Raw genomic sequence first — 20,062 nt, 5'->3', positions numbered from 1 at the left:
AACCCGCTTTCCTATCGTTTGTAATGTGTAGTTTGTATTTTATAAATTAAAATATAATTTTTTGCGCTAAATTTACGGTTGAATTTATTCAATTGGTCTAATATTCAATTTTTTAAATACACTTTTAAAATAAGAAGATAATAAGGATAAAATAAGAAAATAATATTATATGGTTTTTTGGTAGAAATAAAAAGATATTGAGGGCAAAATTGGAAAACACAAATTACACCATGATTGGTGGTTATTTTGTGTTTTCCCTTTATTAATAGTATAGATAATGTGATTAATTAATATATTGGTAGTAGTTGCTTAGGATTATATAGTTTTTTTGTAAAAATTAAATTATATTAAGGGCAATATAGGAAATAAAAATTATACCATGAAGGAAGTTATTTTAAGTTTTGGCTTTATATATACTAGTGTGTTGACAGCCACTATCGTGTATGTCAACCCGCTTTCCTATCATTTATAATGTATAGTTTGTATGTCATAAATGTCAAATATAATATTTTGTGTTAAATATTTGTAATCTACACTTCTATAGTTGAATTTATTTGATTGGTGTAATGTTCTACATTAAAGATTGATAGTCATAGTGTAAGAATAAAAAATAACTAACCAAATAATATGAGCATATATTAGATGGAGAAGAACATTAGATTATATATGATTTTTTTGTAAAAATTAAAATATAGTGAGAGCAAAATAGGGAGAACCACAAATTACACCATGATGGGTGGTTATTTTGGGTTTTCCCTTTTTATAAGTAGTATAGATAGAAATTTGTTGGATTTTTAATTTCACAACTAATTATCCAAACAGAAAGTTCAGCAAGAAAGGGAATAGAATTGGTGTAGCTTTATTCCCTTAAAATTTCAATTTCGTAAAAAAAGTGTACAAAAGGTTTTTCATATTGTAAAATTTCACAACATTTAAAATCCTGTAAAACTTTCAAATAACACGTGTACACAAGTTTTGAAACTCCGGTATTAGCTAGTATAGGATTGTTCTTGGTTAAATTAAAAGATTCAAGTTTGAGCGTATGTTCGATTTTGTGAATCTGAATTAGTCGACGGTTTTGAAATTTAGTCACGGGTTATACCCAAAAATGATAGGAACCTTGTAAAATGTGTGCAAGAGACTCGGGGTTAAAATGTCGGAACACACACACAAGCAAGGTGTGAAAGGGCAATGCATAACTTTCAAAAAGAACCAGGTATCATAGTGATAATATGATGCATAACTTTCATCATCTTCTTTAAGAACCTTCTCTATCAAAAAGATATTAATCAAGTTTAAGGAAGAGAGATGCATAATTCAATATTTTTAAATGCTGTTATTTGAAATAGCTAAATTTATTTATTTATAATATTTTAAGCATTTATATTAATCTCTAAATTGTTATATACTAAAAATAATATTTACTTAATAATACTGGTATTTTTTGTTTTATTGCCATTATAAACAGAAACATAGAATACAAGAAATTATTAGGACTAAGACCTAAATTGATAAAATAAAATTACCCGAACTATTTTTTCAATAAGCGCTAGTAGTAGTTGGAGCGGGAGAGAAGTTTTGTAAATGGCGGAACACAACGAAGCCACGAATGGCATAAGCGAACCCGAGTTGACACATGTTGCTGAAAACCCCACCACCTTCCCCGCCATCAACGAAAACGACGATCCACGCGACTTAAACGACGTGCTAAAATCTCTGCCTTCCAACGTTGTCAATGACTTGTTATCCTTCGGGGTTCGTTATTTCACATTCATTCACTGCAACTGTTACAATGTTTCTGAATTCATTTCAATTTTAAGCTAATGTGATATTCTGATATTATTCGGAGCCCATTAGATTGGAGCATCTGTAGTATTCTGCTATTGTTATCAGTGTTTTAAATTTCATTCCGCAACGGCAATAGTTTTCGGCAGTTTCTGGACATCGCAACTACAGTTGCTGCCACATTACTGCAATTTTCTGCAATTGTAATAAAGCAATGTCCAAATTTAAAACACTAAAACATGATTATTATCATTGTTAATTTAAGATATCATCATATAATTTTGTTGCAGATATGTGTCCGATGCATTTTTCGCGTATTTGGTGTCAGAGGATGCATCTATGCCTCACCAGATTTGGCGGTGAATAATCTGAAGGATAATTTGAATAGCTCTGAAAACTCAACTACCGCAAAGGAAACTAAGGTTTGCAGGCTTTGCTTAGGGATACTGCAGTTTAGATTTGTTGATGAGAAAGAATTGGTGGTGAAAAAGGATAGTGTTGATGATATGGCTGTATTAATTGCTGAAATTGTAAAAAAGGAGGGCTATCAGGTTGATGGTTTTTCTTTTGAGGTTTCTGTCCCACCTATTCTACTTGAAAATGATAACTCATTTTGGTAAGATTTTCATTCTTTTGGCTGATGGGCATTCTACGTTTATATTTGGGTAAATGACCTAATTAAGAAGAAGCGCTTATTTAATAAACTATTTTAAAAAACAGAAAAAGAGCTTATTTTTCATGAGCTTTATAGGTAGGTTATAAGATATTTTCATGAGCTTATTTTTGTAAATCCAAATAAGTTCACTGCAAACTATTCCAAAACCCTCTTAAAGAAATGACAAAAGTCATGTGCTGGACTTTGTGATATTACATGTAGTTGTCATGTTTCATTTAGAAACTAGAAGCTTTAAATGTTATTATACTCTGGTTTTCTGCCCTTACCTTTGAGAAAGACAAGTTTCTTGACCTTTATTTTAGAAAAGAATAAGATTATATTTGTGTTTTTCAAACTTTCTGATTACTATTATTGTATTATTTGTGCTACCCTTTTATTTGGTTATGTTACTATGTTTGTTACGTGTTTAATATTGACAGGAACATGTTTTCTTGTTAAAATTTTGTAGGTCATATATGAAATCAAAATTTGGATCTGAACCTTGGTTCCAAGAAAAGTTACATACTGAACGTATCTCTACAAAGGATGCATTAAAATTTTCACTAGTATCCCCTCTTGAAAATCTTCTGGTAAGTAATATTTCTTTCCCACATGTTTCATATATTGTCTCTCGGAAGATTTGTTTTTTGACACAACAACATCATTGTTTGATCCATGTAGTCGAACCCATCTATTGGGGTAATTGGCTTTGGTTGTTATTTTTCTACATGTTTCATCAAGTGTGATGGCAGGCTTAGATTTTGCTTGCTATTTCACCAACAATATCTTTAGCAATGGTACTAGTCATCAACCTGTGGCTCATCAGAATATAATTACTGGACCTTGAATATACCTCTTCTCGTTATAAGCCAAGACTTTAAATCTATTTGTTTTCCTATAACCCTTCACAGAAATCAACTTTTGCAGGACTGTAAATCAAATATGAGCTCCTTCCGCATTCGTTTAACATACAATCACACTAAAGGACTGAATGGGACTGAGAAATGTTCAGACAATGATGAGCGTTCCAAGAGAAGAAAAACAGGCATGTCTAAGTTTTATTGATGATCTATATGTTGTATTTTAATTTCTTTGCTTTTATGGAAAATTTGTAGTTGCCTGATTAATTTTGCATTTCAGCACTTTGATTTGAGCTGTGATTTTTTATTTTCTAGATGACATCATGCCACATGGTTTTATACCATTATGCCTGACTGTTTCAAGATAGACCTATGAATTCGATGCTCTTCCTAGTAATGATATGTTGGTGTGAGAGTGGTCATCTATTGCATTGAACATATCCTGCTGTGAGAGTCTCCTAATCAGTGTTATTTCATTTTTTTCGTTGATATTTCCTTTTATAATAATGGGACCTTGTAAACATCCTTCTCAATGGAAAAACTTTTTTATTGTATAATGCTGCCTTAAAAAAGTATTTTTTTCTTGAGTTGTGTCCCTTAAAGAATTGGTTCCATGTCAAAATAAAACTGCAGATTGTATTGCTTTTCCGGTTGAAAACAAATATCTGTTATAAAATCACAGCGAATAGGAGTATTCCTTGATTCTCAATTCTAGATTTTCCTTCTGTCGAGCTTCATAATTTGTTCCATGTATGATTTAGTATATTCTCCTTACTATGTAAGCATGAACGAAGCAGCCATTCACATATGGTTTTTAGTTTTCACAGGCCTTTTTAATTTCGTATATGTTTTTTGAGGTAGACAGTATCATATGCTTTGTTCTGTTTCCTTTTAACTATTCATCTGATCATAGTGCATGTTTGGTATAGCTTATATTTTTGAGATTTTGCTTATTTTTTGAAAAATAAGCTAAAAGTAGAAGCTCCAAAATCATGGGTTGGTTTATTTTTTGTTAGCTTATTTTTTTCAATTCTCATTTTACCTTTTCATAACTTTATCTCTCTCCTCCTTTCTACTCTTCCACCAAACTCCCTAACTCTCCACCATAACTCTTCTTCTGTGTATTATTTATTTTGTGAATTGTGTAATTCAAGTTTAGTAAATTTTATTTATTTGTGTCATGTTGTTTTTTAATCTTGATATTGGTTTTTATATTGTATTTTATTTTAATATATTTTTTTAGCCTCTGTTATGCAATATTAAAAATTTATAGTAAAAATATATATGATGGTAAATATTAAAAAATGTATATTTAAAAAATAGTGTAAAAAACAACCAAAATAATCATAACATAAACAAATAACCTCATACCCTTTTTTGTAATTTACTATGTAAAAAATAATTTTTCTACCTTACCCAAACAAAACAGATTAGTTTATATTCAGTTTTCAGCTATAGTATCCGAACATAAATAGATTATAATCTCACAGTTTATAATCTCACGGTTTATAATCTCACAGTTTATAAACTGAAACTAAAAACATAATCTATACCAAACACACGCTAAGACTGTCCTTAGGTTCGATATTGGTGGTAGGCACTGCTGGTGATTTCATACTTCCTTTCGCTAACCATCTGAATTTTTTTTAGGTGAATCCAATTTAGTTGGAGAAAAGCCTTTTAGCAGTTCGCTAGAAAATGAATCATCTGACTGGTCTGAATCCTTGCTAGAAATGGTAATTCTTGATGCTCCTCCTTAGTTTATGACTAAATATCTTGTGAATTTAAATTGCTTTGTTTTCATTGTGATTTCATACTTCTCTAAATGCTTTTTATCAAATGGTAGGTCCACAATGGGAATGATGCTTGTTTTGCTTTCATAATAAAAAACAAAGTTCTGAGCCACTGACTTTATGTGTTCATCATCTATTAAGATAATACATGATTCCATTGCTTACTTGGGTTTCTTTCATGCTTTTTAGGCAAACGAACCCTGTCATTTTACTTGCTTTTGCTACAGAGAACCTTACTATTTTGGTGGAAGATACCTGAAGGTAATTAATGTTTATTCCCTCACTGCCTCACCCTTCCCTAATTGGATTAACACACTGCAGTAATTATATAAATTTTCTTTGGCCAGATCATGTTTTAACACTTTAAAGATGAATCTGGAAAATGTCTGGATATGTCATAGGCTTATATGAAACAACCCCATCGTAATAAACCGTGGTAGTTGGATGCATTGGCTTGGAGTTATGAAGAGCCATGCAAAACCCTTCCCATACAAATCGGAGTAACATTTATTCTCTGATATGGTCCTTCTGGCTAATAGCTTCTCTTAAAGCTGTTGGCATCTAGGATGCACAGACAAGACACAAACTAGAAGGACGGATACAACATGAACACATTGACCCAACATATTTAAAAAAAATAAAAATACAGGACAAAACATGGCTCAGACACATTATATAATAGACATAAAATAAATGTGATAATCATCAAAAGACATATCCTTAACACAACAACCTAAATCCTTAACATAAAGTTAAAAGTTATTGCTTCCAAATATGCAAATAAAAATTACTCTATCAATCTCCCCCTCCACGTCCAATCGAGTGGTAAATTTTCAACTTGAAGAAGAATAGGACCGTTATCACAAGGTTTAAAAACATCTCCAATAATATTTCATATATTTCATCTTTGTATCTCCAACCCTGTATGTTGCACTTCTCCAAGACAAGAGTTGAAAATTAGTATTTACAATGCCTAAGATTTACTCAAAGATTACATATTCCATAGCTTGTTGAATTTGCAAAATTAGTTATTGGATGCGTTAGATATGGAAGGAGTATTATTTCAAACTATGGATGATTGGACATGGAGGACAAAAGATTGACATTTTCCCTCAAAATTTGTAGTGTTTTCATTTGTGCAGACTTGTAAGCCAAATTGTTTTAACATGTTAATGATTTGGGTTTTTAACTTTTTATGCTTAAGAAGCCTTTTCATGATATGCCAAGACTAAAATTTGCTTGTGCAACTTCAATTTTTTGTTGTTACTTCCATGGCAGTATTCACGAAATGTGAGTCAGACTCGCTGGATTATTGATGATGAGAGAATGGGTGAAGCATCAGTTGAGGTACTGTCTACTCTAGCAAATAGTTGTCATCTTATCTTTCCCTTTGGTGTTGATTGGAGAAGTTAATAACAACGTGTACTTGCATTATAGGAAATAATTGGCGGAAACATCCTCCAAGCATGCCGTGGTGATAGTTTTAAGTTTCACGCTGCCGGTAGAGAAGATATCGATGTACTAAAGATTTTTTGTTCTGATGTCTTTAATTGTATCAGTGATTGAACTTTCTGATATGGAACTATTCTTCTAGGTACGTATGCTGGGCCCAGGCAGGCCATTCCTTGTTGAGGTGCAAAACGCACGACTTCTCCCGTCTGAACTGTTCGCCAAAGATATAGAGAATTTGATAAATAACGTGGAAAATAAATTGGTGAGATTGTAGCTGAATCAGCGATTTCTGTAAATCGGTTGATGATCTCATTATGAGCAAATACATAATGTCATATATTCATGCAGGTTAGGGTGAGAAATCTGAATCTCGTTGGTAGTCATGGCTGGAACCTTATGCGTGAAGGTGAAGCAGAGAAGCAGGTCTTGCATTTTGCTTATTAGGATATACCTTCTTTTATAGTTCAAGGTTTACAACTTTCTTCATCTATTGTTTTTATCTGAATCAATCTAAAAATTCTGCAGAAGCAATATGCTGCTCTAGTGTGGATTTCTCGTCCTTTGAAGGATGAAGATTTGCAACACATTTCTTCACTCAAGGATTTGGTGAGTCTATATGCTGTGTAGTGTGTACCAGTTGTTATCAAACTTGTATTTTTAAGAAAAAGGTATAGGCAAAATTACTATTACAGTATTACCACATGGTGCTAAAGACGATTCCGTTTTGTTTGTTATTTGGTAATACATCTTGATTGGAATTGTTTACCATTTAAGCCTGTTATTTATCCATTTTATACTTTTATATGCATGTCCATGGAATCCATTCCTATGCTATGCTCATATTGGTCTGCCATTGTGTGTTGTTAGATGTGCTGACTGCTAGTCGGCTATGATATATATATATTATATTATATTTTATAAAATAATAAATTTTATTATAGAAAAAGTGGAGGTATCAACATGGAAGATTATATGTTATCCTTGTAAACAGAAATTATTCAGAAAAAATTGTTGATTCAACTCGCTAATGCAAATTGTTGGAGGTGAAATCCATTGTTATGCATTAATTATGGAGAGATTGACTCGCAAATGATATTTGATTACATATTCTTGATTCCTTTGAAGACATAATGTCGTTTGTGCAAGGTTTGTCTACCTAGTCACCTTGTTTCATGCTTATAAAATATTTTTGGGATAAACTGGATTTAGACTTCTGCATTTTCTCGAAATTCTGTAACTTTGGAAAGTGAAAATTTCTGTTCCTTTTTGTGCAGAAAGTTTTGCAGAGAACCCCTATAAGGGTGCTACACCGTCGCAGTCCTTTAGAGCGTGAAAAGATTATCCACTGGTATGATCCTTCTGTTTCTGTATATTGATATTATATGCTATGTTCAATATAAAGGTCACATTCAGCCTGGTAACTGAAATATTGCCTCCCTTTCTGTTTCTCAAATCTTAGGATGAAAGTAGAGACAATCGCTGGAAGTTCGCAATATTTTCTTTTGCATCTATGTACACAGGTATTGTTTTATGTTCTCTTTTATAAATGAAGTTTCACAATGACTGAATCAATCTTAAGTTAAAGTTAGATGTAAGTCATGCACAGTGAATGATTCAATATGATTATGCAGGCTGGGACCTACATCAAGGAATTTGTTCATGGGGATCTTGGTCGAACCCAACCTAGGTATGAATGACAACAGTACTTTCACCTTCTGGAAAATGATAAAAGATGGGTTCCCTCCATCCCATACGGTATTTGAATGTTTTGCTTTATTTACTATTCCTTTATGTTTTGCAGCATTGGATCAATTTTGGGCTGCAGAGCTGAAATTTTGCAACTTGATGTTACAGACATCAAAATGGACTGTTTCCTGGCCTAGTAAGGTTATCTCCAGTTTTCAATATTTAGTTGATTGATTTTGGAGTGAACAGTGCTTAGATCAAAGACACTGAAGTATCTTCAACTTGAGCTATGTTTATTTAGTATCTAAAATATGTTCTCAGAATTAGTCCAACTTGAGCTTCTTATTAAGGCCCCCTCTTAGGCACACTTGAGCAGTCTTGAAGAAGAACAAAAGCAGTCATGACTTTAATTTTATTATTGTGATTGAGATTAGATTTTGATAATAGTAAAGCCTCAAATATGGTTCTAAAGTTTTCATGTCTCCCATGCAAACCTGGCTGGTGTAAATTGTGGATCCCTTTTAAACAGTTTAAACATAAAATTGTTCACCCAAAAAATAAAACAGTTCAAACAGAAAAGGCTACCCCCTTAAGATTGGGGTTAGTTAAAAGAACCTGAAGGTTTCTAAGTCTCTTGCCTGCAGAGGAGAAAATGAGGGTGAAGACAAATGGATATATAGAAAAGAGTAAATCAATAAAGATGACTAAAATATTAAGTTTACTATATCTTAACATAATAAATTTACATTTATTTATGTTAATATTATTACAATCTTGTTATAATACTGTTTACATATACTATAAAGACATAATGTCACAAGTTTACAATTTTATTTCTAGCACATGTTAATTGAAACAAACAAGTGTATAAATTTAAAAAATTACCATATGACCACAATATAATTAGGGGGTATGACAATGAGTAATTACCATATGACCACAATATCTCGACAATTGCACATATTGACAGCTACATTCTTTTCTTCATTTAGTGTGATTGTATATCAAGAAAACAAACCTAACAAATAATTATATTTATCAAAAAAAAAAATATTATCTCTAAATTGTAAATGTTTACTTACGTATGATAATATATTATTTATTAATCATATTTTCTAGTTATTTCAAATGAACATGACTAATTGGTTATTGAATTTATATTCTAACTTGTTTCAAAACATTATTGAACTGTGTTAAGTGTTAAACATTTACACAAATATTTTGTTTGTGCATATTTCTATGAAGTCAAATTCACATTATGGATTGGTCTGATTCCTAGAGTTGAAACAAAAAACTGAATTGATATATTTTTTAAAATATCACAAACAAAATCTAACCACATTCTATTTGGCAATTTTAGTTTATTTTGGACCAATTATCAATTTTATTTTTTATTGGTCTAAATTAAAATGGAATATAATAGGGTGAAATTGTAGGATAATAATTTGTTGTTCTAAAGCATGTATCTTGTCACTCAAAATATGATATGTAAGTTAAAAAATTAAATATTTATTATTTTATCTATTTTTATTTTATTGTGATTAATTCTAGACAAATTTTGAAATATGTTTTTGGACAAGAGATCATTGTTCCAAATTAGAATGGTTTGAAAATTAGAATAATATGAAGAATTGAGTCTTTCTTCTGCCACAAATTTAGCGTACCACCTGACAAATTAATCAAAAATCTAAGTGACATCATCGGATAACATCCAAACCCACCAATTACAGTAATCCTGATTAGATAACCCTTTCACTCACCAATGCACTATTGCATTCCACCGCCTCCCATTATCTAAACCACACACTCCTCTACACACCTTAATCACATAAAAACAATCTCATAAGTCATAACCTATCCACAACCCTTCCAACACACAACGCAAAACAAAGATTACCCATCATCACAATCTTCAAAAAAATGGTGACAGTTACTTCTGCTGCTGTTGCAATCCCCTCAATCACTGCCTTGAAGGCAAACACAACAACCAAAGTTGTTGCCTCCACAGCTAAGGTTTCATCATCACCAAGGTTGTTCAGTGTTAAGGCTTCCCTCAAAGACTTTGGTGTTGCTGTTGTAGCCACTGCTGCCACTGCAATTCTATCTAGCAATGCTTTGGCCGTTGATGTCTTACTTGGTAGTGATGATGGTGGTCTTGCTTTTGTACCCAACGATTTCTCAATCAGTGCTGGAGAGAAAATCGTGTTCAAGAACAATGCTGGGTTCCCACACAACGTTATTTTCGATGAGGATGAGGTTCCTAGTGGTGTTGATGCATCTAAAATCTCTATGGCTGAAGAGGATCTTCTGAATGGACCTGGTGAGAGTTTTAGTGTTACTTTGAGTGAGAAAGGGACCTACAGTTTCTACTGTGCCCCACACCAAGGTGCTGGTATGACAGGAAAGGTTACTGTTAAATAGATCATAGATGTCTCCAAAATCATGGTCATCATTGTAATAATTTCTCATATGTTTTCATGTTATAACTTTTTTTGTTCAAACATAGCTTTAATTTAATGAGATTAACCAATGTATTGCATTGATATATGAACCATGGTCACCATTCTTTATTCATTTCCAGGATTTTTGTTAATTTGTGTGATTTTAGTTAATTTATTTTACAGGCAAAGTAGGTCCTGTGATACTAAGTTAATTGACTTATTTCTTATTGTTAGAAATTTGGTTATAGTTAGCACTTTATGTTTTCATGATTATTATTTATTCCTAACCGCAGCAATGTATATGCTGAGATGCGTATATATGTGGAAAATTGATCTGTTGAATTATGAGTTTAGTTTTTATAATTTAAACAAGTTCGACCATTTTCGAAACATTTTCCACTGTTCTTCAGCATTCACGTCATTGCTTTAGATTCCCCCCATCCATTTGCAATAAAGGATCCTTCTAAAGATTTATTCATCCCGGAAATAACACTTGTTCATAGTGACAGTCACATATGCCAAAAGTATTAATTTCTTAATCATAACTTAGGTAATATCATTAATAGTACAAAATAATTCTCTCACGTCAAAATAATCTATTGAATTACTTCCATCTACCTTCATCAACGATCATTATAGAACCAGACCACCATATTAAACATGGACAACAATCTGTTGTTCCATTGATGGTGCTGTATTTTTTACTTAGTTTAAAAGTAAAATTGTGAAAATAATTTAATTTGTTGGTCGAAAATTTGTCAAATATGTTATTAAAATAGCACTATTGTATTTTTTTTAAGATGTGTACACGGATAAGATATAAAAAGTGAGAGATAGAAGTGAAGGACACATGAGTGATATGAAATATCCAACATTTTAGATTTTAGGACTCTTTCATTTTTTAATTTTATAAATTAATATTTTGTTTAAACTTTTATATTAAAGCTTGAGAAAAAGATATATGTACCTAGAGTGAGAGTGTTATATTAGTGAAGGAAGGAAAAAACCTCAAATTATTATTTGTATATATTAATATTTAACATTTTCATTACCTATGGATACACCTATATTGTCTTACAATAAATGTTACTTCATGTGTCATGAACTTGTCCTCCCCTTATTAAGTATTTTTCTGAGCAAAGATATAAATATTTTTATAACACAATTTATGGGACAGAAAGGTGCTCCCCTTATCTAGATGTAAATATTGTTCAAGCTAATTTTTGAATTCAAACTTAATTCTAAAGACTTAATCAACTTTTAATACTGATTAGACTAACTTTTAAACTTGAATCAGGTCATATACCTAATTAATTATTCTTATGATACATAATTTGATATATAAAAAGATATACATACAAATATTTTATGAATCATTTCTATATGTGTATATTTGGAAAATAAAAAATCAATAACATATAAAATAATGTACACATTGTAATAATAAATTATTTGCACAGGAATTTCCTAAATAAGCTAGGAAAACAATTGAAAAAAATACAATTAAAATATGAAATTAAATTATATGAGTAAATAGGTTGATGCAACTAAATGAGCTATTATATGTTTTGTATCAAAGAAAAATCATTACTCTACAGCAGAAATCATGATGGGCATGAGTTATATTGAATTATATTCAATATTAATTATGTCTACTTTTTAATTTGAATATAGACAGGATGAAACTTATGTGAGATTAAGTTAGGTTAGAATAGAACTTAAGATAGGATAGAATAGAGAAATATATGATTTAATTGTTTTATTTACAAACTTCACCTTTAGCAAGCATGGTTTTTTCAATTTTTTTATTTCTTTTTTTTTGAAAATGTGTCTTTTTTTCTAAGATTGGGATAGCTAAATGTAAATAAAAAAAGATAATAAAATCGCACCATCTCTGTAATAAGTGAATGTCTCTTTTTATGATGAACTTGTTCGAATTATTGGTAATAAGATATCTGCTACAAATGAAAAGGGATATATATATATATATATATATATATATGAGAAATTTTTTATTTGATTGTCTCACATGCAAAGAGAAATAAAATTCAGTGTGATGTAAATTTTTTCCTCTCTTCTTAAACTCTCTCCTAAATCAAAGGAGACAAACCAATAAATTATTAGTCTAATAGTATAAGGCTCTATTAAATCCTAAAATGACTAAATGATAAATGATTTGATTCTTAAAAGGAATAACCACCATCCTAAAAAGAATTAGTTTCTTTTATCCAAAATGTGAGAAAATATTATTAATAGTTACTAAAAAAAAATAAACTAAAGAAGACAAAGATAATATTCCTCTTCAATTTATCTCTTCTAATTATCTTTTTCTTCTCTTTCTACTATATCAAAGAAATGCTAAAAGAATTGAACCCACACCTTGTTTCTTTATTTCTCTCTCTAGAAATGGTCAAACTTTAATGTGAAAAAACATTTTTGACAATAAACAAAAAAAACAAACAAATTTGGAACGTGTGGACAATATGCATCAATTCCGACCGAGAGGATATGATTTTTTCATCATTTGCTTCCATTCTTCTTTCTCTCCTAATCTGCATTATCTTTATTCATCCATCTTCTATCTTCACTACCATTAATTCTCACTCATTTTCTACCAAACCCTTCACTCCATAATCCATGGCTACGTTAACCAATTTCATGTTCAAACCCTCTATCTCCTTTTCCACAAACCCTACCCTTCTTCCTCTTCATTCTCATCGTTCTTTCTTACCATTCCAAGCATCACAGTATTCTCAGCAAACACACCTTAAAGCTTCTCATCATTTCCGGTTTATTCCAAAAGCCACAGCAGCATCTGGTGCTAAGAAAACACTAAGCGATGAAAGGGTTCAAAAAGTGCATAGTATTGAAGAATTTGATGAAGCGCTTCGTGCAGCGAAAAACAAACTTGTAGTGGTGGAATACGCTTCTAGGAACAGCGAAGAGAGCAGCAATATATACCCTTTCATGGTGAACCTGAGCAAAAGTTGCAATGATGTTGAGTTCATTTTGGTGATGGGTGATGAATCTGAGAAGACTAGAGAACTTTGTGAGAGAGAGAAAATAGATAAAGTGCCTCATTTCAGCTTTTACAAAAGCTTGGAGAAAATTCATGAAGAAGAAGGTAATAATTGATTAATTAAGTATAGAATAACAATTCAGTTTTTGTGTGATTTATTTAATACTAGGTTCGGTTTAAAAGAGATTTTATGCACCTCATCAGCTTCAGTAATAAAAAAACAACTTTATTGGAAACGGATTTTATCCATCTTAAAAAAGAAAAGAAAAAATAGTTTCTTACATATATCATTTCTCCTATAAAAAGTTATCCATTGTTACTAAACTTAGTTACAAGGTTATAAGGCATCTAAAATTTTATTAGGTAGAAGATGAAAGTGGATTTAATAATATATATGGATTAGTAGTGTATATATTTGTTTACATAATAAATATATCACTCATTATTCAATTATATTATTTTTATTTAAAACTGAAGAATAATTCATATATGAGTGATATATTTACATGATAAAAACTTGTATATTAACATAAGATAGATATTAAACTTATTAATCAAATTAGTCCTATTTGATAATCTCTATTATAGGTAAATGAAAAAAATCTCGGATGTTAAAATATTTTCAAACATCAAGCAAATATTTTATTTTTTTTGTTAAATTAACTAAGAGAGGGGTCCATTTACTGGAAGGGTAAATTAAAACAATCTGTTTCATATTTTAACTATCAATTCTAGGAAAATCTAATAGTTCAGATTTACTTATTAATTCAAATTCTTGGAATGAATTGTTAAGATATGGAGTAAGTTTTTTAACTTAATCTTGAAATAAGTGGATCCACTTTTATTAATTAATTAACTACTTAAAATTACTTGATCATGGGATGAAACACAATATTAAGTTTGATGGAATATCACTGTAATTTCTTATTTAATTAACATAATTATATTTTTAAATGAAGAGAGTTTTAATAATTTTACTAATATATCCTACAAGAAAATAATTAGTAACAAATATTATTAAATGGAAGAATAATTTAGTTTTGATTTCACCTTTTGCTGGCTGCAATTATTTTTTATCTTATTTTAATATTATATATTATTATTGCATCATTCATGTTTTATCATTATTGATTCTTGAACAAAAGTAACACAAATAGACAATAAATAATATATTAACTGTGTATAAATCTTTATACTATAGTAATATTTTATGCTAAAATAAACATTTAGAATGTCACTAAGTTCAAGACATGTTCAGGTATTGGTCCTGACCAGCTTGTTGGAGATGTGTTATACTATGGGGACAGCCATTCAGCTGTAGAGCAACTTCATAGCAGAGAGGATGTAGAGAAGCTTATAGAGGGCCATAAGATTGATCAAAAACTCATTGTGCTCGATGTGGGGCTCAAGCATTGTGGACCATGCGTTAAGGTTTATCCAACTGTGATTAAATTGTCTAGACAAATGGCTGATACAGTAGTTTTTGCAAGGATGAATGGTGATGAGAATGATAGCTGCATGCAATTTTTGAGGGACATGGATGTTGTGGAAGTGCCTACATTTTTATTCATTAGAGATGGTCAAATTCGTGGAAGGTATGTGGGTTCAGGAAAAGGAGAACTTATTGGAGAAATTCTGAGGTACCAAGGGGTTCGTGTTACTTATTAATTTATGACAAATTCTTACTACACATCTTATGTGTGTAATAAGTTTATTGATACTGAATAATCACATAAATCTTTATGGCACATAGCAGTAGCCTAGTATCTGGTTAATTATAATATAAAATGTTGTGAATGTGGATTTCAATCTTCTTCTTTTTTTGGTAATTGAGTGGATGTCAATATTTATCTTGTAAATAGTACAGATATAAAAACATTATCCCTTCCTAGCTAATATATCATAGCCATAGCCCATAGAAGAGAAAGGCATATATGAACATTTGATTTCAGAAGAAAAAGTAATATATGTGGCTGTGTTTGGTCTTTGGTGAATTAGTTTTTACCCCATAACTGAGGAGATAAATAATATGTGGTTTGTTTGATTAGTTTACATTAAACCACTTTATCCACTCATCAAAATTATAAGTGGTTTATATTAAAACACTTTATCCACTCATCAAAATTATAAGTGGTTTCTACTTAGTTTAATTTGTTATTTAATAAAAGAATATTACATTTTATAGTGGATATATAATTATATACTACATAGGTTGTCAATACACCACAACAACATAAAAACTTCGATCACCAATAAATGATCAATTGTGCAACAAAGAATTGGAGTACAGTGTAAAAAAGCAAATGTTGGAATAAAGCATTTTAGAATAAAAATATATATAACCTAAATAGAACTTTATCTTCTACTCGAATAAAAGGTTAGCCACCTCTCTTGAAGCTCCGCAGGAAAACACATCGTGGCCCATTATGCTCAAAATAAAAGGTCAAAAGACCATTATGAATAAAACATTGTGTTTTATATGTATACTAGCGTGTAAATAGATATTTTGTGTCTGTCGACTTACATTCTTATTTTATAATATTAAGTATTAAATTTGTATTTTTTATTTTAGAGAATTAGAATGTTTCTTATTGGATGTATTTCATGTTATAATTTTTATAAAAGATAAAATAGGAAAACATAAAATATTTCATGGGTAGTTATTTTATGTTTATTAATATTAGTATAGGTAAACATGAAATTATGAGTTATAAAATATTAAATATAGAAACATAAAATACTTAATGAGTAGTTATTTTATGTTTTCCCTTTATAAGTAATATAAGGATCGGTTTGATCTATATTAGTTCTGTTCCTAAAATTGGAACAAAAAGTCCCAAAACTAAAGTGAACCGATATTTTTAAAAAATCAGTCAAATATTATCCCCGGTTAGTTTGGGAATTGAATTTTGGAAGGGAGGAAAGGGAAAAAAGAAGCTTGGGAGCCATGAAACACATTTGTGAGATGACTCCCAAGCCTTCCATTTCCCTTCCTTCCCCTCCAAAGTTCAATTTTTGTGTGGTTTCAATTTCTTTTGGATAAGTTTCTAGTTTTTTATTTATAGATATGATCGTGAGATTGTTACATTCTATTTATCCAATTATATTGTTAGAGTAAGTTTTGTTGAGAAGTCCCTAAAATTTACCCATTTGTACTCTGAATAATTAACTTATGCGGAGCGATCCCCCTGGCTATCCAATTTGATAATATACTTAAGCTAGTTAAGTAATAAAGAGAGTTTTTAGTGCTATTCTATTTGTATAGATTATTGTTATTAGATGGGATATACAAACACATAATTATATGATAAATTGTAATTACACTACTACTTGGCCGTCAAGGCTTCAAGAATATTTTTATAAATTTTCTTGATCTTAAAATAGGTGATTCATCAACCTTTGATTAAATCGGAAAATAGATTAACCAATGCGTGCAAGCTGCCACCGACATCACTTACTATAATTAAAAAGATAAAATTACACTGACAACTCCTGAGTTTTAGTAAAATTACACAAATCACCCCTCACTTTTCTAAACTTACACAAACCTCTCATAGTATTATACTTTCATTACACTGACCACCCCTATATAATAAATAAGTGTAATTTTTTAAACAAAAAATGTGATAAATGCAATTAAGTTAAACAAAACATGATATATTGTGTAGACAAGTCTAAATAATATACAAATCAATATATCTTTATTATTTTTGGTTCGTTATATTATATTTATAAGAGTGATTTAAACAATATTTCTTTATAATTGTTGATGCATTTTGTAACAGAAAAATAATAAAGATATATTAATTTGTATATTATTTAGACTTGTCTACACAATATATCATGTTTTGCTTAACTTAATTGCATTTATCACATATTTTGTTTAAAATATTACGCTTATTTCTTATACATGGGTGGTTAGTGTAATGAAAGTACAAAACTAAAGGAGGTTTGTGTAAGTTTAAAAAATGAGGGATGATTTGTATAATTTCACTAAAACTCAGGGGTGTCAGTGTAATTTACTCAAAAAAAATTATATTTTCAAAATGTCAAATTTTGTATCAACATGCATTATGGTAGAAACAAGCGTTAAGGTATTCTATTTCTATGATGTTTTTTCACAAACTGGACAATATTTTTTTTCCCTTGGAAATACAATTCAACATCGTTGTTTTGGTATTTTTCTACAAGTCAATATTCTTGAACTAAAATCCTAAGTCGTCTCATTTGTACAAGAAGATATTTTAGTTCAATAAAAAATGGGAGCACACATTCTCACTCATAAAATGTCGAGAAAGTTACATTGATATCTACTAAATTTTATTTAAATTACATAAGTTATTCTTCACTTTTTTATACCTATACAAACCCCTAATTTTTATATTTTCATTATACTGATTACTCATGCATAAGAAATAAATGTAATCTTTTAAACAAAAATATATATTAAATACAATTAAGTTAAACAAAACATGGTATATCGTGGAAACAAGTCCAAATAATATATAAATTAATGTATCTTCACTATTTTTTGTTACAAAATGCATTAATAATTCTAAAAATATATTGTTTAAATTACTCTTATATTATATCGTAACGAACCAAAAATAATAAAGGGATATTGACTCATATATTATTTAGATTTGTCTCAACAATATACATTGTTTTGTTTAACTAAATTGCAATAATCATATTTTTGTTTAAAATATTACGCTTATTTTACATTTAAATGTGATCAATATAATAAAAATATAAAAAATTAGGGATTTGTGTATGTATACAAATGTGAGAAGTGATTTCTGTAATTTTACTGAAAGTCAGAGATATCAATATAATTTATTTAAAATATATTATTATATATTATGCTTCTTATGATTAGTCAAAAAAACATTTAATTATTATATTTTTAATTTAATATATTTTTCAATCTAATTATATAATGTGATACATTATATGTCTCACATAACACAAAACATAGAGATAAAAACGAATCTTTCTCTTCAATATCTACTTTCAATGCTATTGATTGAAAACTTAAATTAATCAATGTGTTCACACTTATTATTGACCGCAAGGATCACATTGAACAGTGGAAAGTGGAAACAACAAAGCTATTTAAAGACAATATTTTCTACAACTTTTAGATGATTTCACTTTTTATGACGATTTTTGAAATTAATGCTAATTTAAATTATTCTTAATTTCTTATTAGGAAAAAAATGTACGTGTATGAGAATCATCCGTTTTTTTTTAATTTAAATTACACTGATACCCCTTGAGTTTTGGGAAAAATATATAAATTATTCCTTTTTTTTTACATATACACAAACCTCTAGTTTTTTATACTTTTATTACACTAACAACTCTATATGAGAAATAAGTGTAATCTTTTAAACAAAAAATGTGATAAATGCAACTAATTTAAATAAAATATGGTATATTGTGGAGAAAATCCAAATAATATATTACTTATTATTTTTGGTTCATTAAGATATAATATAAGAGTGATTTAAACAATAAGATACATTGAGAAAATATATTACTTATTAATTTTTTTTAAATTACACTTATTTATTATACAGTGATAATTAATATAATGAAAGTATAAAAATGAGTGAAAAATGTGTATTTGTAAAAAAATTAGTCAACTTAATTTACTCTTTTTTTAACATTGCTGGAAAAGAGAGAGTCAGTTTTTTCCGTGAGTGTGATAGATAGAGAAGAATGGAGATACCATTTTGTGGGTGAAGATTATGATTCGTGTACAAGAAAAAATATCAATAGTCTATATTTTAATATTATCTTCTCCTGCTAATGAAATTATGATATGTCTCATGTTTCATCATTTTCTATAAAAATATTTTTAAAAATAAACAAAATAGTACACATGTCGCATATTTTACTGACTAAAAGAGATAAATTATCTCCTAATATGATGAGATATATTATTCTCTTTAATATTTAAATAAAATATTATTAGAAGTTGTCAACAAATATGAGTATTGTGAGGACCGGATCGGGCAGTTCAACCACTCCTATTATTGATTATGTAACACTTCAGCTCTGACATGCGACCTCCCAGACCCATGAATATACTGAGTATGTCATCGGTAACACCTCAGTCCTGACATGTGACCTCCCCGGCCCATGAATACACACTGAGCATGCCACCCACCAGCTTAAATACCTCATGCTGTATTTTATTCCCCACAACGGGGAGCATCCCGCGACTCGAACACATGACCTCAGGGATAAATGGTCATTAATGGTAGCGACTCAGTGGTATAGTGACTATTTATCCTTGATGTCACGGGTTCGAGTCGTGGAAGGCTCCCTTTGTAGGGAATAAAATACTGCAGATGTATTTAAGC

General features: G+C 29.8%; 3 protein-coding genes across 4 annotated transcripts; all 3 read left to right on the top strand.

Moving 5' to 3' along the window:
* LOC109352129 (putative tRNA pseudouridine synthase Pus10) lies at positions 1,558-8,601 on the top strand. Of its 2 annotated transcripts, XM_019593952.1 has the most exons (16): positions 1,558-1,755; positions 2,076-2,401; positions 2,910-3,030; positions 3,368-3,485; positions 4,951-5,036; positions 5,283-5,354; positions 6,372-6,440; positions 6,531-6,611; positions 6,688-6,807; positions 6,894-6,968; positions 7,071-7,151; positions 7,820-7,893; positions 8,005-8,065; positions 8,177-8,232; positions 8,347-8,457; positions 8,488-8,601. In XM_019593952.1, the coding sequence occupies exons 1-15, from the start codon at positions 1,585-1,587 to the stop codon at positions 8,426-8,428; spliced, it is 1,593 nt and encodes a 530-aa protein (XP_019449497.1). In that variant the 5' UTR covers positions 1,558-1,584; the 3' UTR covers positions 8,429-8,457; positions 8,488-8,601. The 2 variants fall into 2 exon arrangements, with proteins under 2 accessions (XP_019449497.1, XP_019449496.1); XM_019593951.1 differs by having other exon boundaries at positions 8,347-8,566.
* LOC109352128 (plastocyanin B'/B''-like) lies at positions 10,090-10,751 on the top strand. The gene has a single exon (XM_019593950.1). The coding sequence runs from the start codon at positions 10,152-10,154 to the stop codon at positions 10,650-10,652; it is 501 nt and encodes a 166-aa protein (XP_019449495.1). The 5' UTR covers positions 10,090-10,151; the 3' UTR covers positions 10,653-10,751.
* On the top strand, positions 13,195-15,535 carry LOC109352125 (thioredoxin-like protein CDSP32, chloroplastic). The gene is made up of 2 exons (XM_019593947.1): positions 13,195-13,796; positions 14,950-15,535. The coding sequence occupies exons 1-2, from the start codon at positions 13,310-13,312 to the stop codon at positions 15,357-15,359; spliced, it is 897 nt and encodes a 298-aa protein (XP_019449492.1). The 5' UTR covers positions 13,195-13,309; the 3' UTR covers positions 15,360-15,535.

Source organism: Lupinus angustifolius, chromosome LG07 (genome assembly GCF_001865875.1).
Source record: "Lupinus angustifolius cultivar Tanjil chromosome LG07, LupAngTanjil_v1.0, whole genome shotgun sequence".
In the NCBI taxonomy this organism is placed as follows: domain Eukaryota; kingdom Viridiplantae; phylum Streptophyta; class Magnoliopsida; order Fabales; family Fabaceae; genus Lupinus; species Lupinus angustifolius.
This window is presented reverse-complemented; position numbering and strand designations above follow the sequence as displayed.